This window comes from Lagenorhynchus albirostris, chromosome 3 (assembly GCF_949774975.1).
Source record: "Lagenorhynchus albirostris chromosome 3, mLagAlb1.1, whole genome shotgun sequence".
NCBI classification, from domain to species: domain Eukaryota; kingdom Metazoa; phylum Chordata; class Mammalia; order Artiodactyla; family Delphinidae; genus Lagenorhynchus; species Lagenorhynchus albirostris.
The window spans coordinates 90,315,745-90,339,959 of NC_083097.1; the positions used below are offsets into that span (position 1 = coordinate 90,315,745).

Genomic DNA, 24,215 nt, shown 5'->3' on the forward strand with positions numbered 1-24,215 from the left:
TTCCCCAGACGCGGAGACTCCCGAGGAGGAAAAGCTGTGTGGCCCGAGGTCGCCGTGGCCCCAGGGGTGGTGGCCTCCGGGTGGGCTCTTCTCATCCTGCCCCGTCTGCGATGCATCCCCGGCGCCCGGACGGATTCGATGGCTTGGGCTATCGGAGTGGTGCCCGGGATGAGCAGGGCTTTGGCGGCGCTTTCCCTGCAAGGTCCTTCAGCTCCGCGTCGGACCTGAGCCACTGGGTGACAACTCCCCCAGACATCCCGGGTAGCCGCAACCTGCACTGGGGCGAGAAGAGCCCGCCCTACGGTGTGCCCCCTCCCTCCACCCCGCTCGAGGGTCCAGCAGAGGAACCCTTTCCCCGCGGCGGCGGCGGCAGCGTGCCCGGGCAGAGCAGCGGTAAGGGACCTGGGGCGCACGGTAGGGGCGGGTGGAGTGGGGAGCCGCAGACCGGGTCCTGCATACCCCGGAAGCCGCGCGGAGGGTCCCGCCTCCCGGGCCTCCCGACCTATCGCGCGCCACACCCTCTGCCCTCCTTTAGTCCTCTGCCCCTGAAGCGGGCCTCCTCCCGCTTCTTTACACCAATGTTTTCTCCGGGATCACCTCCAAAAGAAGACGACTGACTTAGCTGTGGTCTGCATGGTAGGATTTCGGAGGGTTTTGGCATATTACATTCCATGACCTGAATCAAGAAAGACGGAAATGGTTTACTGTTTATTGGGAATCATGTGAAAAATACCTAATTGACCAACAGCTATATTTCCTTGAAATGTGGAAGGAAAGAGAAGTATTTCCAGCAAAGGCAGTCTTGGGCTCAAATCTGCCTCTACCACTCTTAAAAGCTGAGAGACTTTCTTAACCTCTGTGATTTCTTAGTGTTCTCATCTTTAAGGTGTGTAGAAGAATAACTCAGGGTTTTATAAGTGTCAAAACAATGAGGTGTGAGTAATGCCTAGTACAGTATGGAGCACAGAGTAGGCTAAAAGTGTATCTTTCTTACTCATAGTAATTGTATCTGTTCTAGATCCCCAAACTACCCCTGTATTTTCGCACCTCCTGCTTTCTTTCTCTGACTTAACTCCACTGAAAAGTCAAAATCACTAAGAGATTTTCAAGATAAGTCTTTGGAATCAAGACATAATTATTCTCTGTAGCATGTCAGAAAACTTGTTTTAATTTCAACACTGTATGATCTAGATATTGTCAACATCTGCTGTATTCGTAAAATGGAAATAATGCCTGCATCTTCCCATTCTCCTGAAATTTTTTAAATAATAGATTACATCCTTAAATATTATGTATATTCCAGACATAAATTGTATTCTCATTTCTTTGATTTCGACTTGGAAATACAGTAATATTTATTTGATTTGGGTTACTGGGAGGAATAGACTTCAAATGTCATCCAGTGAGGACAGATGGAGGAGGATCAGTGACTTACTCAGTGTCATACAGTTAGTTTTTTCACTCTGTCTAGTTTTTTTTTCCTACAGGTCCCAGAAGGAGTGCTGGAAAGTTATAAATGATTGAAAATGCATGTACGATTGCTACACAGTTACCTTTAGGCAGTAAAGCTGATGTTTTTATCTTTTCATAATGTATGCTTTGATGGTTACAATGAGGAGGAGCTCTTAATAACCAGGGTTTTGTGGGGGTTTTTTGCAGCAGTTTAGAGGCTGGTGAATAACTGCAAAGAGGATAGAAGCCTGAGAGACTTACACAGTTAACAATAGCAAACCTTCCTAACACCTTCCAGAAAATGTCAGTGGTATTTTCTGTTAATATTAGCAGATGACCTGTACACACACAAAAAGGGAAAAGCTGAAAGAAGGAAAGTATCTTAATTGGGCAAAAGAAGCTTCTCTCTACCTTGCATGTTTTTCAAGGCAATAGTGAACCAAGTGGTTTCCCCAGAGACTGTTTACGTGACCTTGTTCTGTCTGTCAGGGAATAGTGAGGGCATTACTTCATTCAAAAGAGCAGAGATGAGAGGGAGGGATTGGAGAAGAGAGGGAGGGATTGGAGAAGAGAGATATTCACAATTATCCCTTGTGAATATTGTATTATAGCTGAAATTTAATGTCTGGTCTCTTGGGGTTGTGATATTTCACCATTATGATTTTAAGTTTTCCAATTAAGTAGAAAAAGGTTTTATTTTCTGTTTTGACATATGCATAGGAATTTTCCAGCTGTAAACTCTTCTAATAAGACTATAGATATGCCATCAGCTGTAGTGCATATGGACGCAGTAGTCTATCACCGAGACCTAATTAAGCAGCTGCTATCAAAGTATTTAAAACTTGGGGAAGTAGAGAAGAGAGCCTTATTTACCCATTTCAGTTACCCTAAGTGCTCTTTCAATTTAATAATTTTCATGGGTATTTTTGCTTGCAACTAGTGGCTTAACATAGATGCTCTCCATCAGTAACAGTGAAGGACGAATTTTACAACATGGGAGGTAAAGTTGGTGAAAGTATCAGTCAGAGTCTTCTCTAGAAAAAATTTTAAATTATTTGTAGTCAGAAGTTGAAAACTGGTAGCCCTTAGATTCTACCTGCAAACATGTTTGATTTGGTCCACACAACATTTTAACGCTTTTTAAAATAGTTGCTAGTATTTTAAGATTGGAAGATGCTATATAAAAATGAGAATATCTCTTTAGAAAAATCACAGCTTTGAAACCTTGGACTCAGAGTCCCATGTGGCAACAATGGATTGGAGCTGAAAAGCAGTTGGGCCTTCAGAAGGTCTACACCTTGCAACTTGCCACAAGCCTCCACAGAGCTCTTCACTTCCTCAGATGGCCTCTCTGGCCCCTATCAGAATTTGATTTTGGTACATGGAGTTTAAATGAATATCATGTTAAAAAGAAAATACTTTTTGTTGTTTTCACAGTAAACCTAAATAATGGTTATGAGTAATCTTATTCCTTCTGTTTTAGAACAGCTGAATAGATTTGCTGGATTTGGTATTGGACTTGCAAGGTAATTTTGTCTAAAGATTTTTAATTCAAGTTTTTATTTAAAGTTCTTTCTTTAATTTATAATGTTAGGTAATTAGTATTGCTTTCTTTAGAGCAGTAGTTAAAATATTGAAAAATATTTTGCAGAAAAAATTTATTATTTAAAATCGATAACTTGATTTTTTTTCCCAGTAAGGATAGAGAATAGTCATTCAATTTTATAAACACAAAATAATTTTGTAAGGAATATTGTAAGAAGTTTCATGTATCTATCCAAAGAATAAAATAAAATCTAATCTTGTCTCCCAAAAAAAAGTAATTGTGCATTGAACCTTTTTGCTGAACATTAGAATTATAACAAGATATTTAGCAACATGGCATCTAGGTTTTACTTACATGATCGTTAAAATCCATATAACTTAAGTGCAAAGTTCATCAAAACCAAAATTTACAGAATTTATAGGGCAGATGGCCCTTCTGATAGGAACTTTGTTCATAGGACATCCTCTGAAAGAAATGGAAAGGGGCATTTAAATTGTCTAGGAAAGAAGTTTTCCATATCAGGCATACAAGATGTAGTTTCATCTTTATACTGTATATATTAATATTATATATGTTGTTGCTTTTGCTTACCAGTTTGCGAATCTGGCTTTAGTTTTTTTCATATTGAATCTTGTTATTGGTACAATGATTTGCAAACATGTCTAGACATTTGAAAACTTTTTTTTTAATTTTAAGAAAAATGCATAATGTAAATAATGCATGATTCTTCAAGAATAAATTCAGATTTATATGTGTTGTAAATTAAATGTTATAAATTATTATTTTATAGTCTTTTTACAGAAAATGTACTGGCCCATCCCTGCATTGTTCTACGCCGCCAATGTCAGGTAAATGTACTTTCTATGATTTTCTAAACAGTAATTCTAACCCTGATTTGAAGTACAGACCTCAGATAAATGATTGAGACCATGTAACCATTATCCCATGTGACATTCACCAAAATCTATATCAGTTCTCAAACTTTTTGGTCTTTGAAAGCTCTTAAGTCTTAAATGTTATTGAGGTCTCCAAAGAACAATTGTTTATATTGATTATATCTATCAATATTTGCCATTTCAGAACCCCAAACTGGAAAAATTTATGCATACGTGTGTGTGTATATATATATATATATGTTTAATTAATTAAAATATTAATATCATTAGATACTGATCATTAGATCATTAGTATCATTAGATACTGACATAAATAGCCTTTTTATGAAAAATCACTATTACTTTTTTGAAAATACCTTTAATGTCTGGCATAATAGAAGGCAGCCAGATTTTCACATCTGCTTCTATAGTGAATTTGTTGCAACACTTTGTTTTTGAAAGAAACAAGAGGTAATGGCAGATATTCTTCTTTGATACTACACCAAAACTCAATAAGTGGTAACTTTTTAGAAGTTATTTGCAATGTGAAATCTGAAACCACGTCAATCAACTTTTTATACCCTGTTACATTAAAAGCTATTGATTTGTACTTCATGTTGAATAGATTTTTTGTGTGTGTGGTACGCGGGCCTCTCACTGTTGTGGCCTCTCCCATTGCGGAGCACAGGCTCCGGACACACAGGCTCAGTGGCCATGGCTCACGGGCCTAGCCGCTCCACGGCATGTGGGATCTTCCCGGACTGGGGCACAAACCCGTGACCCCTGCATCGGCAGGCGGACTCTCAACCACTGCGCCACCAGGGAAGCCCTCAGGTTTATTTATAGTAATCCTTTAGCCAGGGCTGTCCTAAGAGCACTCTAGATAAAGTCTCTTCCTCCTAGTAAGTGTAACTAGTCTATTTATCTGAAGATCCCATTGACAAAGAGATTAACCTGGGACTCTCAACCACTGTGCCACCAGGGAAGCCCTTGAATAGTTTTTTTATATGTGCATGCTTCTGTTACATCATGCATTGATTAATTGAAAAATACTAATTTACTGAATCATATAGATCATCTAAATGTTATGACATTTGATTTTACAGTGTCAAAAGACCACCGTCATTAAAATCACTACCAGTCTCACCAGAAAAGCGTTTCAGTTTTCATACGATCTTGATAGTGGATATAGGTTTTCCAGAATTATAATTTTTGCTTGTAAGCTCAAATTTATCATTGGCAACAAATACTGTTGTTGTTGTTGTTGTTTAATCAACAAGCCCACTTTGTTCAGTTTTAAAAACATGTTATCCCAAATGTGAATAACTATATTCTGTTAGTTCTTCCAGAAAAAAATGGTGATCCATGAAAAAAGTGGTTAGTTCAGGCTCACAACTCCATCGGACAAGTTCTTTTCCTTATGACAGCCATCTTCGTTATGCAACACACAAAATATTAATGAGAAAGATGATGTGTACTCAGGAGTCAGCATTTTATAAAATAAATGTGTCTTACTGCTTCACCAAGGGCATTCTTTGGGGAAAGTGGCTTTTGCCTCTTTATAAGTGAGTCGGATAAAGAATACAATAAGTACAAAAATATAGTTTGGTGCCACTGCCTTCGTGCATGCTACGAAGTGAGTAATTTTACCCACCATTGCTTTTGCAGTATTACTGAAAATGTCAACACAGTAAAAAAGGCAGATGATGCCTTAGTATCAAGAAAATAATTTTGAACTTGTCAATCCCCTGAAAGGGTAATGAGGCCCTTGAGGGCTAGTGGACCACACTGGCAAAATCTCCTATAATATAACTTATCTTCTTTGAAAATTGAGTTAGACAAGATAGAAATAGTTAAAAATTAAGCTGTTTATGCTTAGCACCAAAAAGTAAGCATATAGAGAGAAATAGCTATTTAAATAGCCCTAACAGTGTTACATACACTAGAACAGTGAATTTCAGGCATATATTTTACATTGTGACAATATCACATTGTGATCCAGTGTATACTTCTATATGAGTAACTTTTTAAAATGTTTTAGCAAATAATACCTTCAGAATGTATGATGCATTCTGATACTTTCTTTTTTATTATTTCACTTAATAAGTATTAATTCTGACCCCGTATACTGATTTCATAATTTACCAATTGTTTGTAGCTTGTTATTGCTTGCCATTGGTAGACAGGAATCTGCTGTTCCCTGAGTTCTTCGTGGTTCCTGTGTGTTAATGGCATGAGCATTTTGCCACACTGAATGTAATTCTGGTGTTTAAGGAAACATAAATATGAAACACCAAGGCCCTCTTTATTATATATTCTACATTACTAGTATATCACACATTGGTCTTCAGGGCTGTATTTGTACAACCTCATGTACTGTACTTTTAAGTTATTTAAAGCACTTTCAAGAGTAATTTTGCTTATGTGTAATTTATGCTGACTTTAGAATTGAACTTTCATTTATGCTATGACTCACTGTATCTTTCATGACTTTTTATTTCTTAACAAGACAATAACAGAAAATAACCATGAAATATCTTTTTTTACAGGTTAATTACCATGCTCGGCTTTATCATCTCACTCCATTTACAGTCATCAATATTATGTACAGCTTCAACAAAACTCAGGTGAGAATTAGTCTGTACGTTCTATTAAAGTTATTTGTAATGTGCCATTTTGCCTTAGTAATAATTAAAGCAACAATAATTCCTTTTAGTTATTAAAGATATTGTAACTCTTATACTAAAACTAACTTAACGTGATAATGACATCTTCTTGATATCACTGAATAATCAGTAAATTCACACCTTTGCCAAAATTAATTAAATATTAGGGGTATTTAATCCATATTAGAGATAATTAATTGGAGTGTTTATCTTCACCTAAATGTAGGCCACCCAACAAATGTTAAAATAATGATAGGACTTACTTCAGTTGTAGTTCTTTACTAAAATGTCCTTTTGAATAATGCCTTACTGGAAAATATCAGTAAACATTCAATATCAAGTTTTATTAAGACCTTTTTTTGGTTTCTTTTTTAGGCATTAACAGAAATAACCATAAATTTTGTTCATTTTAGGGACCAAGGGCTCTTTGGAAAGGAATGGGAAGTACATTTATTGTTCAGGGAGTCACACTTGGAGCAGAGGGAATAATCAGTGAATTCACACCTTTACCAAGGTACCTTTTTGGCATTTTCTCAGATTAACTTCATATTAAATATATGACAAAATATGATAGTTGCTAAAAATACCTTGAATTTGAAAACTTGCCTGAAGTAGCTAAGAGAAGAAACTGAGAATAAATAATTAATTATATCTTATGGAATTAGTATGTGATAAAGAAAATGCTTCCTGGTCTAATATCTATTGAGGTCTTTCAGCTCCTACTGCTATATATCAACAATTATCAACTAAGGAACAAACCTGAGTATGTGAGCAATTCCTGTTATTTAAGTGGCTAGCTTGGTGAAGGAGACACATGTAAGCAAATTTTACTACATCGTGATTAGTGCCGTAATTAAACAAACGCCTTTCAGAGTGCAGTGGACACTTTGCGTGGATTTATTGGCAGAGATTTTTTTTTTTTTTTTTTTTTTTTTTTGGCGGTACGCGGCCTCTCACTGTTGTGGCCTCTCCCGTTGCGGAGCACAGGCTCCGGACGCGCAGGCTCAGCGGCCATGGCTCACAGGCCTAGCTGCTCTGCGGCATGTGGGATCTTCCCGGACCGGGGCACGAACCTGTGTCCCCTGCATTGGCAGGCGGACTCTCAACCACTGCGCCACCAGGGAAGCCCGGCAGAGATTTTTTTAACAGCCTGAAATCTGAGCTAGATCTGGAATTATGAGTAGGAAATACCTTGGCAGAGAAGGAGAGCAAGTAGAGGTCACAGCATGCCCAATTTTATGGAAGTTGGAAGGTCCAGGTGATAAGAAGTGTCTTGTGCTTAGAATATTGGGCATGTGTGGAGTAGAATAACGTGAAAAGAGGCTGAGGTGCTAGACTAAAGCATGGTTCTGCCTTTGTAAGTGACTTAGGCTTTATTGTCTATGGAGTTGGGAATCTAAGGGGGGGGATTGTTTCTTTTTGTTTAATATATGGGATTTCTCAAGTGGCAGTGTTTTTTTAAAACATGGAGTGTTGTAGACAGAGACTTACGGAGAACTGTTCCAGTAATCTACGCCAGACGGAGAAGGGTCTGAACTATGGAGTAGAACAGAAGGGAGGAGCTGGATAAACATTTCTAAAGTATAATAGATAATTGGTGATAGATGGGGAATGGGATTATGGGAGAGTGAATTAGCAGCAGTGACAGATTTCTAGATTGGAATTGAGTTGGAGAATTTATAAAGAAGAGTAAGTTGGAGTCAGAAAGAAGATAAGGAATGTAACTGTCAATAAATGAAGTTTGAGGGACTTCCCTGGTGGTCCAGTGGTTAAGAATCTGCCTTCCAATGCAGAGGATGCGGGTTCGATCCCTGGTCAGGGAACTAAGATCCCACATGCCGCGGGGCAACTGAGCCCGCATGCTGTAACTACTGAGCCCGCGTGCACTAGAGCCTGAGCATTACAGTTAGAAAGAAGCCCGCACGCCACAACGAGAGATGCCCGCATGCTGCAACAAAGATCCCGCATGCTGCCAAATAAGACCTGATGAAGCCAAATAAATAAATAAATAAATATTTTTGGATAAATAAATAAAGTTTGAGATTCATGCAAGACATCTAGGGGGACATGCCTAGTAGTGGTTGGAACTGTGGATCAGTCTCAGAGACAATTTAAAGCTGGAGGCATAGCTTTGAATGTTGTGGCACTAAAGTGGCAGTTGAAGCTTTGGATGAATTTCCCTAAGGAGGACGTGCAGACTAGATGACAGAGAGTGGACCAAGGACAGAATCCTGGGCGGTGTGTGAGTGCACGTGTGTGTGTGTGTGTGTGTGTGTGTGTGTGGTAGGAGAGGTAATAGAGGGGAGTAGTAAGAGATGTTCACAAAAAAAATTAACAAGAGCAGTAAGCTGTATGACAGTGGTGGCCTGCAAGCCAAGAGAGGAGAATCAGAATTGTAGATTCTTTTGGAGGGAGAGGGTAGAGAAATTGGAATGTTTGATTCTGGGTATATTTTCTCTCTGAAACAGGATACAGGTGAAACCATACTGGGGTGGTTTAGATAGAGCATAAGAACAATGATAGACATTTGAGACAGTCACAGCTAGGAGTAACAGGAAGGGGATCTTACAAGGAATACATGAAAATAATGTTAAGAGATAATGTTGGAGATCATAAATTTGTTTAGGTGCTATGTGGCAGGACTCTGGGATTTTCTGTATCAACAGTAAATCCCAGGGATGGAGTTAAAGACTGAGTGGTTTATTATTCCAAAATTGGCCCCTGGCAGGGTGAATTTTTTGGATTGACAAGGAAGTGAGGTAGTTGAAGGTGCAGCCACTAGCATCTCAATCTGAGAATCAGTCTTTGTAGGGAAGGAAGTAAAGGCAGAAGAGACTGATATCAGGCTTTTTGCCAGTGTGATTGCTTTCAAAGGACCATATAGCTTTGAAGTTCCTTTAACACAGCTTTGCTGAGTGTTACAGAGAAAACAAAAAATGTTTTGTCAGCTAAGTTTCTCCTCTCATACTTAAAAAAAATCTGAATTTCTGCCCTTGGCTAACTTCATTCACCCCATTGTTTTTCATATCACAGGATAAGATCAAAACTTAGTACTTGTCATCAAATGTTCTTGAAGTTCTCCCACAAACACAAAATTTTATAAAAATTTAACAAAATTCAGTAATTTCTGTACCGCAAAGAGTAAAGAATTCTGTATTTGCAGTCAGAACACTGTTGGTCCTGACTACTCCACTTTTTAGTTCTGGGACCTTAGGCAAGTAACACCATTTCTCTAAAGCAGAGATGAAGTAGTAACTTTAACTTCAGGTTGAAGGGAAGGGAAAAGAGAAATGAGAATGAGAAGGCACAAAATTTTGTTAAATTTTATTATCTAACTTTCTTACTCTGTAGACACACAGACACATCAGTTGTGTGGGTATGTATTGTCTGTTGGTCATTTTGAATCTTATTAAAGAAGACAGAAAAGGTTGTCTTTGTGGTATTCTACTTGGGTTAAATTTTTGTGGTAAATCTCACTCATTACTTCATTTATTTATTTAGCTCATACTTCCTGGGTCCCTACTATGTGCTAGGTTCTGTGCTAGAAATCAGGTATATAGTGAGAAGAAACAAAAGGTACCTGTGACCATGAAACTTGGGATCTAGTGTAAGGGACATATGTTAAGTAAAATAATCCCACTAATGAATGAATAATTACAAACTGAGGCTTTTTCTCTAAAAGAAAAGAATATGGTTCTGTGACAGTATTAGAGTGTTAGGAACAGTGTCCCTAATAAAATGACACTTAAGCTGAGATCCGAATGGCACTCAGGAGACACAGACCAGTTGGTGCAGAGGCAGTGCGGCAGGGGGAATGTGGAGAATTCCTGTAATTGAGGGAAGGCTTATAGGGTTTGAGCTCAGAGAGCAGGATGGAGAGCAAGAGCCAATCTGCGCTTGGCCTTGTAGGCCACTTTAAGAATATTGAGGAGTTTTAAGCAGGAGTCAATGACATGATCAGATTTATGTTTCTAAAGGGTCATTGTAAGTGGAGATGAAAAGATTGCAGGAGGACCAAAGTAGAGAAAAGGATACATGTTCATAAGCTATCACCATCTAGGTGAGAAATATGGTAACTAGGACTAGGATGGTATCTTTTGAGATGGATGTAAATAGATGATTTTGAGATATATTTAGGTAAAATTGATGGAACTTGATGATGGATTAAAGTTGGTTGATGATAGACAGGGTGTCGAGGATGACTTCTAGGATTTTGGCTTGTGTAACTAGATGTCAAATAAAGCCATTCTCAGACATACAGTGTAAACATTTTTTTTTTTAATTCTAACTTATTTGGGCAAGGTTGACTTTTCTTGGGGGAAAACAAAGTCATAGCAGACACAGTATTAAAGCAGAAACCCAAAGCATTTCACAGAAGTTACCACTTGAGGAGGATGAGCTCTAGGGTCTCTGAGACTGAGGTTCACGGTGATCACTAGGTACAACAGGTGAGACAGTCTGGATTCACCAATATTTTTTTATACTGATTATGATCACATCTGAATTTGTGATCTGATCACATTATAGTTTCTCAGTATTTATTACTTTTTTAAAAAAATGTATAAAGCCCAGGATCATCATCTGTGATCTCTTTCTTTATCTACTGTTCAGATCCCTCCTAAATTCTTCCCCAAACCTTCCCCCAGGTGGAGTGAGTTAGACTTTGTGTTGCTCTACCCTGAAGTACCCTTTCCTTTCACGTGGCATTTCTCAAATCATTAACATAGGGAGCACCTCTAACCAAGGCTACCTGTATAGTTCAGTCTCTCACAGAATCCATTTAGTTGAACTCCAGCTTAGTTTGACTCATCTCACATTTGTAGTTGTACCAGTACTGTTTTACTGTTTTCTCCTCATGTTGTCTGTTTCTCCTAATGACTCCTCTGAATTCACTGACCTGAAACACATTCCATTTTAAATACAATGAACTCTTTCTCCAATTCAATAGATTTCCTTTCTGATTAAGTTCTCAATTAGGGAACAGTAAAAGAGTCTAAGAGTAAGAAAGAAAAGTTATAAGTCTGATTTTGGACAAGTTCATTTTGACACAGAGAGAAGTCTAAACTGAAGATAATAGATTTGGGAGGTTCTGAAGCATCATCTTGGGTAAGATTGCCTGGGGAAGGAATGTAACTTATATAGTAAGAAAAGAACAGGGCTTGAGCCTTTAGGAACTCCAGAATAGGTTGCTGAGTTCAGAAAAATGCCCCTGCAAAGGAGTCAAAAGTAGAGACCAGAAGAGAGGAGAAAAACCAGAAGAGTATGGGATAGTGGAATACAGGGGCAGGGAGTGCTTCCAGAAGGAGGGAAGAACACAAGTGCATGTTGGCTGCTGAAAGGTCAAATAAGGCACAACCTTAAAATGCCTATTTGATTTAGTGATGTGGAGGTCATGGGGACCTTGGCAAGAGTTGTTTTCTTAGAATAATAGGGTAGAAGCCAATTTGGAATGGGTTCAGGGTGAGTGGGAAGCTAGGACATGGAAATAGCAAGTTTAGACAGTCCTCTGTGAAGAGGAGAGATGAAGAGAAGGAGCTGGAAGATGAGGGGCTTGGGTTACATTGAGGGAAGATTTTTTTTTTAAGAGCGCAGTTTGAGCACGGGAAAATAAGAGGCAATGGAAAGTAGACTGTATAAATAGAGCGTTATTTAAAAATTCTATTGCATTTGTGTATTGATTATGCATGGGAGTATGTGTGTTAGTGTGTCAAATGAAAAACTGATAAAAAGTAAGTCACTTCACTTAATTTTGTTGCTCATTTGAAGGGCAGTTTTTGCTTGTGAAAATAGCGAGTTAAATATACTTATATATTTTGGTATTTGATGATGAAATATAAAAAGGTTTAATCACAAGTAGATTTGTACACTACCCTTTTTCCTGAAGCATTTAAATATGCTAATTTAAATTTATAGAGCTGTGGCAATAAGTTTTACACATTTTATAAAGGAGTAGAAAGCAGATACCAGGAAGAGCGTCTCGGGGTTTTTTTTATACTTGATTCTAAATTTCTTTTTTCACTCTTTTTACCTTAATCCTAATAATCTTACGAACCGGCCGCAGTAATTAGTATTCAAAGGAAAGGTGGCCCAGTCCTTACAGAAATGCAGGTCACAGACCCATCTATCCATAATGTTAATGGAGTGCACAAACTTAATGTCATAATAACCTGTGATAACCCTTTCTGAGGCCATAATAAGAGTAATAGCAGTGCCCAGAAATTTTCCAAAACTTTTAGCATATTTTGTTTTATAATCATAAAGTCACTGTCAGTAAGTTAAGTAGCCTAATCTTTTTTTACAATTTTCGTCTTAATCATTAAATGTCATTCCAGCTGCATTTTTCGATAGTTGTTCAGGCCTCATATAGTATTCTGGTATTAATTTAATCAGAATGTGATGAATCAGAGATGGTTGTTCTGTTGTCTAAAAGTTTCTCTGCAGACCTTTCAGTCTCCTAGAAAAATGTAGAAAAGTTCACATACCACCCATGCCATAAGTGTACTGAGTTTGTTTTTAGAGCACTTACATTATCAGTGATTAATTTCCTTTACCTTTTTAGTATAAAATATATTCCTTTGTCTCCTTATGATTGTCATACTTACTCATTTCAAATAGAAAATGTTTTTCTCAGGTTCCTGCTGTGGCCGTGGTACATGGGTGCCAATGTCATCAGGGGAGCAGGTGGCAGCCAGTCTCCCCTTTACTTTACATTTTCCTTTTCTCTGTTACTCTGCCTTCCTCCCTCCCCTCGCATCCCTTCCATCCCCTCTGTCTGCCTTTTCATTCCCCCCCCCCCCCGCCCCACACCGCCTCCTTTTTACTTTCCCTTTTATTCTCCATGTTCTTTTCTCCTTTTTGACTTTTCTCTTGATATAACTTTCTCCCTTTTTGTTCTTCATTCAGCTTGCCTCTCTTCTTTTTCTTCTCTCTTTTCTGGTTTCCAAAGGTAACCTAAATAGTAGGAAGCACGCAGTCCTAGACCTTGGTTCCAGACCTGGCATTCTGCCTCTCTCCTTTGAACATATCCCTGTGATCTTTTTTTTTTTACATCTTTATTAGAGTATAATTGCTTTACAATGGTGTGTTAGTTTCTGCTTTATAACAAAGTGAATCAGTTATACATATACATATGTTCCCATATCTCTTCCCTCTTGCATCTCCCTCCCTCCCACCCTCCCTATCCCACCCCTCTAGGTGGTCACAAAGCACCGAGCTGATCTCCCTGTGCTATGCGGCTGCTTCCCACTAGCTATCTATTTTACGTTTGGTAGTGTATATATGTCCATCCCACTCTCTCACTTTGTCACAGCTTACCCTTCCCCCTCGCCATATCCTCAAGTCCATTCTCTAGTAGGTCTGTGTCTTTATTCCCATCTTACCCCTAGGTTCTTCATGACATTTTTTTTTCTTAAATTCCATATATATGTGTAAGCAAACAGTATTTGTCTTTCTCTTTCTGACTTACTTCACTCTGTATGACAGACTCTAGGTCTATCCACCTCATTACAAATAGCTCAATTTCGTTTCTTTTTATGGCTGAGTAATATTCCATTGTATATATGTGCCACATCTTCTTTATCCATTCATCCGATGATGGACACTTAGGTTGTTTCCATCTCCGGGCTATTGTAAATAGAGCTGCAATGAACATTTTGGTACATGACTCTTTTTGAATTATGGTTTTCTCAGGGTATATGCCCACCTGTGATCTTTTTGACCTTTATTTTTCTCATAAGTAAAAGAAATAGGACAGTACCTGCTCTGCTTATCTCACAGGATTCCTTCTTGTATCAAATGAGGTGAGAGGCAGTACAGGCAGATAGTATAGACTTCAAGTCATACGGACCATGGTTTAGACCAAGTTGCACCGCTAACTAGTTGCATGGCTTTGGGTAAGTTTTGAACCATCTCTGAGCCGATTTCCTCATCTATGAAATTGGGGGTTATAGGTTCATTGTGAGGGTTAGAAGTAATTTATGCAGAGTGCTTTGCACAATGCCTGGCATATAGTAGGAGCTAAAAAAGATAATAGAATATAATAAAGGTCACAAAAGTAATGTCATCTCAATAAGTAAAGGCACTTTGAAAATTAGGGGCTATACAAATGTATGTGTCATTCTGAATTACAGTTACTTAATTTTGTTTTGTTTTCTAATTCTCATTCTTACATACATTTTAAAGCTTTTTTATTCCTTTATCCTATTTTATTGTTTACCTTTCTCTTCCCCGTCGATTGTTTTCCTCAGTCTATCATTTTTGCATCTTATCTAATGTCTCATGTTCATTTTTATAGTCAGTTATAACTCTTCCTCCTCTGTCATCCCCTTCTGTCAGCACATACAGAAAGACCTTCTATGTTTTTTCTCTTTTCAACCCACTGTAATTGTTTGACGGGTCCCAGAAAGGAAAATGTTCATCATGAGAATATATTTCTCCTACAGATTAAAAAAAATTAAAAATTGATTACTTTTTTAAAGCTTAAGCTAATTCAAGATGTTTTAGAAAACATGGCTTTTACTTTATTTATTTTTTAGGGAGATTTCACATAAATGGAATCCTAAACAAATAGGAGAACACCTTCTACTGAAATCGTAAGTATCAAAAGCAGCATTTATATCCATTTTTATAGTGTTAGAACTGAAAAAAAGCTTATTAAATAAACAAAGTGAAGGAAAGTAGAGCAATGAAATATTTGTGGGACTAGAACTTAATCAGAAAAGTAACATAGAATTTAGGAATAAAATCCTGAAATATATGTTGTCTTTTAAATAACCCTTCTAATTTGAAAGGCTAAAATCACAACCTAATTTTTCTTTGCATTCTTAGGAAGTTAGCAGAGATCTTCAACTTGTTAAACCTGAATTGCCAGGAAAATTATTACTCTTATTATTATTATCATTATTCTCTTAGTAAGCAGACATACAAATTTATATTTGTATGGTGATGAGTAAACTCAAACAAAACCTTAGTGTCATTAAAACGTAGTCCTAAAGGCACTTAGTGACTTTACAACACTGACCATTTTTATGGATTAGAATTTTACTCTTCACTTTTTAATTTTTTTTGAAGATTGGGAATTGGAAACCCCCCAGCTTGCTGGCTCCCTCTGTGGGACATTCCAGCACATTTTTACTTAGTGATGTTCCATTCACCTTGAAAACCACTACTTGCCAGGACCTGGCCCATAGGGTTAGGTAAGTCCCACCTTGACATTATTTTAAATAACTATATTTTGCAGGCTTGCAAAGTTGTAATATTACTATGTCTAAATAGTGGCAATAGGAGGCAACTTTGCAAAGCTGTACAATATTGTTTTTTAATAATAAAAGGGGACTTCACTTACCATGGAAGACTGGCTTAGCTCTGCTGGGTGGGAAATCTGGGAATGGATAATGATAATAGATAGGACAATAGCAGAACAGTAGCCTTGTTGAGATATCACTAAAAAGGCAAGCAATGGAATGGATCCCTCAACCTAAATTTTAGGTATCAGATATACAGGCTACATTAGCTATGTGCAGGTAGACGTCCAAACAGTGAATCATAAACAAGCCTACATTTTACTGGTTTAAAATAATTTTCTTTACAGGCTGTCACTGTGTTATTATTAATACTTAATTTTTCATCTCTAATTGTTGAGTAAAGCATCTTCTGTTACAGGTCTCCGAAGTATCTTTAGGCTATAGGTATTAATAGTTAAAAACCTTGAATATATTATTCAAGCTTGAGTATAAATTATGTTGATGTATTAATGTAGATATTAAAAAATTTAGTGTAAGCATCTTGTTTCAGTATACTGATAAGTTTGTTTTAATTTCTACAGCCTAACTTATATAGTGGCAATGCCTTTTTATTCAGCAAGTCTAATCGAAACAGTACAGGTGAGCTATTTTTTCCTGTCTTTTTTTAAATTAAAAATGTTGTTGGAATATTCAGTATATTGTGTATGTCTGATAGTATAACAGAAAAATTTAAGACAGTATCCTTCTAAAAAAATTATTTTTTCTCAGATACCATACATATATCAAAGATTATATACTAGGCACACTGCTGGTGTGTCTGTTTCCTTTGCAAATTTACTTCACACTTTTAATTCTTTTTATCCCTTACACAGACTGCTGTACTCTTCATTCAGATATCTCAGAAACCAGCCTATGAATACAAAAAAATCTATAGGGTTGTTTTTTGTTTTTGTTTTTTTCTCCACCTTTTTAATAACTCAAATAGTTATGGCTTATCAGACAATAAATTACTAATTACCTGAACATAAAACATGATGGATAATCATCCTAACAGTGAGAAGGTAGTCCCCATAGGTAGTTTACTAACAGCATTCTTTTTAAATATGCCTTTTAAGGAACATTTGATGCTATGGTGTTTAGTATATACTACAAAGCGAAAGCAGTCTCCTGCTAGCATTTTAAATTGTTTCACTATTTCTAACCACATGGTGGCACTTCAAGTACATTGAATTAATGTACTTTCTCACATACCGTTCCTGCATTTAAAACTGTAAGAGGGCTAGCTTAACTTTACCCTGTACACAAAATCCAACTAACTGTCTACCACCTGTCTTCTGTCTTCAACATCAGATCCTCTGGCATATTTTTTTCTTTGTCATAATCAGCGCTTATGAGTTTCCTCTCTATAAAACCTCACTGGATCAGCCTTTCCTTTTCTAATTACTCTTTTCCACTTAATTGCTTTTCTGGCCATATCGTTGTTTTTCTTTTCTTTTCTTTTCTTTTAAAGGCAGAAAAAACTTTATTCATGCATAAACTCGTAATGACCCCATCTTCCTGCACAACTTTAGAAACATTGACTTATTACAATACAGATTGGACCAAATGGTGAAGGAACTCCAAAACCATCACAGACCTTTCTCGCTTCACTACACAGTGCAGTGGAGCACGGCACAAATTGAGGAAGGAAGTCCTTTATGTGTTTCACATTTACCTGCTTGCCTTCAAACCCCAGGGCAGAGATTCAGTTGGGGGTGGATTGGGGGCAGAACCTATTGTTGATTTTTTATGTGTTTATTTTTTAGAATTATTAACTGAAGTTAACATCTTGCTACCCAAATATTGTCTCCTATCCCCTTGCATTTGGCAATGTGAAAGGATATAACCTTTGTATGGGGCTGCAGTTTACAGAATTATCACTTTATGACATAGCCTCATTTTATAGATAAGGGGGAAAAAATAGCAGGAAGATAATTATTGAAGGAAAAAAAAACGAAACAGCGTGATATATTGGGGAAAAACAAGTTTTAGCTTTATGCAGACCCATATCACAGTCACATTTCTCTACTTAAATTAGACCTGTGACTTTAAGCAGATGTCCTAACCTTTTTTAAATCTTAATTTTCTCATACATAAAATGGGAATAGTATTTTATTAACTGAATTATAAAAATTAAGTGAATTATTTATGTAAAGTGCCCAGCTCACTATATGTTCATTTTGTTGTGTTTTTTTAACCCAAATGCCCTGTTTTTTTCTGCCCCAGGTTCCACCTGCTGACCGCCTCCTTTGACTCCTTTTGTCTGATTTTCTAGTTCTCTTTTTTTTCCTTCAATTTCTACTCTCTTGAACATCCTCCTTTTCTTTTAGTAACCTCTTACCATCTCTTCTCCTGTAGCTCCAAGGCACAATCCTTGACCCTCTCTGCTTTGTGTCCCATATTCACTGTCCTGGAGAACTCATTTACTTGCATGAATCCTTTTAACTCTCACCTTTATATGAATCTAAAAATTACAAAACTCTTGATTTTCATATTTCTTTCATCCTTCATAACCAATCAGCCATCATGCCTTCTCAGTTCTAACTTTAGGGAGTATCTGAGATTGTCTGCTCCTCCCCACCGATAGGCCACCATTCTCTTTCCTTCTTGTTACATTAGCTTCTTTCTCCCTACCATGTTCAGTGGTTTTTTGCCTGTCTGGGGAGCTCAGATCTCTTTGAGAACAGTCTTTCCCTTGAAAAATACACATGTATATATAGATCTCCTAAAGAACACCACCATTCTTCAATATGAACTTCCTAGTGATCTGTTGTCTTTACTAAGAATCTTTGTTCTGTTTCCTGCATTTTAAAGTCCATTCTACATATTCATGCAAGATTAGTGTTCTTAAATTGCAGTGCTTGTATCCTTTTGCTGATTAAGGATCCACGTTGACTCATATTCTCGAAGATCAATTTCAGACTTCTCAGCATGTATTAAATCAAGGTTTTTACTGACTTCACCTTTCAGCTAATCTTTCTTAACTGCTAATTTTTTTAAAAGCTCATTTTAAATTTTAAAATTTTAAATAAATGAATTAAATTCATTTATTGAGTGCTAACCTATGTCAGGCACTGTTATAGACCCTGGGGATAACATAGCAAACAAAAACTTTCTGCCCTCATGGCACTTACATTCCTGTGGGGAAGATGGACATAAACAAGATAAACAAAAGGATACTTCATGGTGCTAAGTGCTAAAAAATAAAACAAGGAAATGAAATAAGATGTGTAATGGGTAGCAAGGGATGTTACTATTTTTTTAAGATCAGGAAAGTTCTCAGAAGCAAAAGTCATTTGAGTAAAGGTCTGAACATAAGAACTACATGGATATTTGGGAGAAGAACATTCTAAGCAGAGGGAAAGCAAGTGCAAAGGCCCTGAGGTAGGATTATATCTTACATGTTTGAGGAGCAAAATGAAGGCCAATACAGTTGAAGCTGACTAAGGAAGGGAGAACAAGAGGAGATGAGGTCTGAGAGGTAAGAGGGAGAGAGATCACACAGGACACTAAAGATCACTGTAATAATTTGGCTTTACTTTGAGGGAGATGGAAAGTCTTTGGTAGGTTTGAGCGAAGAGTGACATGATCTAACTTGTGTCTTTAATAGGATCTGTTTGGCTGCTGTATTAAAAATAAACTGGACTGGGAAGGGGGCCAGAGGCAGGTAAATGGATTAGGTTAGGTGAGCTCATTTTAGTCTCATGGTTTTAAATATGTTCTCTTCACTGTAAACTCTCACATTTGTACGTGCAGCTCGGACCTTTTCCTTGTAGTCTAGGTTATAAACTCCACTTGGAGTTTACACCTTAGACTTAACATTTCTGAATTCTTGATCTTCTCCCCCAAATTGCTACCCCAGGAATATTGTCCAACTCAGTAAAAGGCACTGCTATTCCTCCACTTCCTCTGGCCAACAGCTTTGAGGTCATCCTTGTCTTCTCTTTTTCACACCCCAAATCAAATCTACCAGTAATTCCTATTGGCTATAATTTTAGGATAAAAGCACAGTTGCAGCATTTTATTTCCTTTGCTACCTGCTAGTCCAATCCACCATCATATCTTTAACTGGTTTCTCAGCCTCTGCTCTCATTCTCCTCTACACAACAGCCAGTATAACATAAATTGTATCTTACCCATCTTATGCTTAAAACCACCTAGTCACTTCCCATCTGACTGGAGGCCAAGGTCTGCACAGTGGCATGGTATGGCCCCTGACTACCTTTTTAACTTCATTTTTTGCTGTTCTCTTCTTCAGTCGTTGCTGCAGCCAAATTGGCCTCTTAGTTGTTCCTTTTCTGCCTGTCCATGCCTCTGTAACCAGTATCACAAACTTCCTTATACATATCCCCATAATTGTAAAAAAGCAGAGACAATGCAGATGATAATGACTCATGTTTATTGAGTGTGTTCTGGGTACCAGGCCTTTTTTCATTTAATGCTCCCAGCAACTCTGTGCATAAAAGGTAGGTAGGCCTAATTCCATTTTTATAGAACAGTAAACTGACTCTTAGGAGAAGTTAAGTAAGTTGCCCATGGTCACATGACCAGTAAGTACATAATGGAGGTGGGTTTTAAAGCAATGCTTAAGAACTCCAAGCACTGTGCTACCTCTTCAATGTCATGTACAATATTTGTTGCTTTTCAAAATGTGTCCTAAGGAGGTTCTTGAGGGTGGGGAAACCAGGTGTGTCACCCTCCACATCTCTTCTCGTTTCCCTCCCCCAATAAGAATAGCTCCCAGCTTCACTGCTATCTGTTTTGTGAAATTTTATTTGAAAAAAGAATCTAATGCCTAGATAACATTTGAAGTTTGCAAACCATTGATGTTTTTCCTCTTTAGTCAGAAAGTTAGGGTTCAAAAGGGACCTAGAAAGAATCCTTCTTTGTGGCAGAATAAGCAGATGTTAACTTTTACTCATTTCATCATTTTCATTTCAGAGTGAGATAATTCGAGACAATACTGGAATTTTGGAATGTATTAAAGAAGGAATTGGAAGAGTGATAGGCTTGGGAGTGCCTCACAGCAAACGACTACTTCCGCTTCTTTCCTTGATCTTCCCTACGGTGCTGCATGGGGTTCTTCATTACATCATTAGCTCAGTCATTCAGAAGATTGTCCTGCTAATTCTAAAGAGAAAGACTTACAATAGCCACCTAGCTGAGAGCACTAGCCCGGTGCAGAGTATGTTGGATGCTTATTTTCCAGAGCTTATTGCTAACTTTGCTGCCAGTCTTTGCTCTGATGTTATACTTTACCCATTGGAAACAGTTTTGCACCGCCTTCACATTCAAGGAACACGCACAATAATTGACAATACAGACCTTGGCTATGAAGTGCTTCCAATTAATACACAGTATGAGGGAATGAGAGACTGTATCAATACCATAAGGCAGGAAGAAGGAATGCTTGGTTTTTATAAAGGGTTTGGTGCTGTTGTAATACAGTACACGCTGCACGCAGCTGTTTTACAGATTACCAAGATTATTTACTCTACTCTTCTTCAAAATAGTGTTTGAGATTTAGATTCCTGGTTAGTCTGAAAGACATCCTCTGGATACTTCGTTATGAAATTATGAGGGATAAGAGTGAAATACCGTTGGTGGGAAATGGATTAGAAAGTGAAACTGGTAGAAAAAGTCCATGCTGATTATATTGACTCTTCACTTTTTAAAAAGGTTATTGGTATATATTTTGGATTCAAAGTATTCCAAATTTGAAAACTGAATAAAGACACTCATATGAATTAAATTCTAGCTAGTGTAGCACTAATGCTGAACTAAAAATGATCTCGGGAAGAAGCAAAATTTTGTCAGCAAACTGAAAACAAAATTTCATATGACTTTAATGTTTATTACATGTTTAGTTCACCTTCTAGATATTGGTATGTCATTCTTAATACAGTGTATAGTAGCAGGAGGTCATAGTTTACCTTTCAGCAAATAAGTTATGTTATCAGTAACCCGGACAAGAAAGATTAGATCTGGCAATCTGTAAACAGGAGCTGAGGGTTTTAAGTTGCACTGTCCCTGTATAACTTTAATGGCTGTACATTTATTTTATAAAGCCACTTATATGCATACATACAACTTGGAATTGCCTTCATCCCTACAAATTTCCCACTCTTAGATCAGCTTACTGTATAAAATGCAGTTATGTATTTTCTGCTTGAATATCAGAACAAAATATTAAAAGCCAAGGTACCCCAAAGATTTAAGGCAAACAGCTTACTTGTCCATATGCAAACCCACCGTTTCAGTGCCAGCAACTTAGAATTTGTCATATGTTTATAAAGTTTGATTTGCTTATCTAGCCTTATGAATCATCAGACTGTTTTTAGAACCACTTTTAACAGAGATAGAATATAAAATAATCATGACAACTATTCCTGCTTCCACATTTACAAATTGTGTACTAAAGTGAATATCACTTGCCATTCGTTTCTGAATGACTTGACTTAGAGGAGACACGATTAAAATTCACCTGGGAATTTGTGCCTCTTGCCTTCCATATAGTCATCATTAAATGATGACTTCAATTTTTATTTTCTTTTAGTTTCTGTTCATAGTTTCATTCTCCAAACTAGATATACATAAAGGGAAATGCAGGTTTATCCTTATCACCTTTTATTGAAACTTGTTTGGATGAATACTGATGAAAAACAGAAACCTTAAAGGAAGTTTGTCCTTGCTTTTTATGGGTGATGAAAAGAAGTAAATTTCAACAAATAATAAGCAAAAAAGTTGGTCATCAGTTTAATAAAAAAATTCTGTCCCGAAATTGAATTTGGTGGGTGAGGCTCTTCATATAGTAAAATGATATGCATTTGATTAATCCATCATTAAATGTTTTAAAGTTTCATTTCTTCATGTGAATGATCAGTTTTACTAGGAACCATTTAGCACACTGAAGTACAATGACTTTGCACTGATGTTGTCCAACCTAGAATGCAGGTTCTGTTTTACTGAGATCTATTTTACTTACTAAATGTCAGCGAAATGGTTACTTTTTGTGATTAATAATGTTGGAACCAAAAATTGACATCCAGAAAGTGTGAAACAATACATTTGTTGCAACTCTCTCTACTATCTTGTGTATGTGTGGTTCTTTTTTAATGACTAAAACATGGAAGTTTTCCATTTTTCCATTCCACCATGAGGGAGAAAATAAAATTAAACACAAGTTGTACTCGTTCAGATTATGGTTTACCTTGTCCGGTTTACAGCACTTAAGTTGTTCTCATTGCTTTTGAATTAATAAGTAAATTTTTAGATGTTTATAATATGTCCAACTTCCTAAAAACCTTTCATTTTTATTATAATCGAAGATAGTTTCAGACAAGAGTAAACTTCTGAAAATTTCAAGTTTCAGAAAATTTCTAGAAGAACAGAATCTGAATGGAATCAAGTATCTACTAGTGAAAATCTGGGATCCTTTAGCTAATTACTAGATATTTCAAGATTATTTTATGAAAGTTATGAAGATTCAGTTATATAAATCTGTCTCGTGGAATCATTTACAAGACTGATAGGCTGAACCACATACAAGTAGGTTGGTCTTATTTTCTGTCTCTTTGGAGAAAGAATACAAATTAATGTTAAAACTAAAATTGATTGGGAGGTTGGGATTGACAAATATACACTAGTATGTATAAAATAGATAACTAATAACTTGCTGTATAAAAAAAAAATCAAAAAAAACCTAAAATTGAAAGGCAGCAAGTAAAATACTAATTTTTTTAGTACCACTCCAAATTAGTTGAAATATAAAAAAATCCTTAAAATTCAAGCACTTAAATGCCGGCCAAATATGTTTAACTGAATTTAGAAAGGAATAAGCAAAATAAACATTAGACATGCTCTTTCCCTTTTAAAATTGCTCTATTTCTTTAGCATATAGGTGCCAAAATCAAATACCTATGGGCTATATTTCTGAAGGTGATAATAGCTTAGAATAACATTTTTAATTCAGTATGATTAATATTATCATGAGTAAGAGTCTATTAAAATGTTCCACAGTCCCAGTGATCCACTTACATAAGCTAGATTTGGGCCATGGAGCTGAAGTATGATATACTTGCCTTACATTGTTGGGTTTCTTAACTTGAGTCAAATAGTCTGAAAGAAATGGAATTAAAAACTGAAATACCTGGTAAATATTAACTTACTATGTTAAGTGAATTTATGAATTGATTTACTAAATCTGTTTATAAATCCCTTTCCTTCGAGAGACTCTTTATTTTATGGTTTCCAGAAAAATAATCTCTAAGTTTACATAATTTAAGCCTCCGAACTCCAGCACTAGATGTTGTAATTATGAAATAGTAAAAAACTAATTTCAAAATGGTTACGGATTGTGGAGTTTGATAGCCAGTGTTTTCAGAAGTAAAACTGA

At 36.8% G+C, this 24,215-nt stretch overlaps 1 protein-coding gene across 2 annotated transcripts; it reads left to right on the top strand.

The window, feature by feature from the left end:
• SLC25A46 (solute carrier family 25 member 46) lies at positions 1–22,161 on the top strand. 2 transcript variants are annotated; one of them, XM_060143377.1, is made up of 9 exons: positions 1–393; positions 2,936–2,978; positions 3,789–3,846; positions 6,423–6,500; positions 6,953–7,053; positions 15,074–15,130; positions 16,363–16,420; positions 19,431–19,487; positions 20,762–22,161. In XM_060143377.1, the coding sequence occupies exons 1-9, from the start codon at positions 111–113 to the stop codon at positions 21,338–21,340; spliced, it is 1,314 nt and encodes a 437-aa protein (XP_059999360.1). In that variant the 5' UTR covers positions 1–110; the 3' UTR covers positions 21,341–22,161. The 2 variants fall into 2 exon arrangements, with proteins under 2 accessions (XP_059999360.1, XP_059999361.1); XM_060143378.1 differs by lacking the exon at positions 19,431–19,487.
• The last annotated feature ends 2,054 nt before the right edge of the window (positions 22,162–24,215 follow it).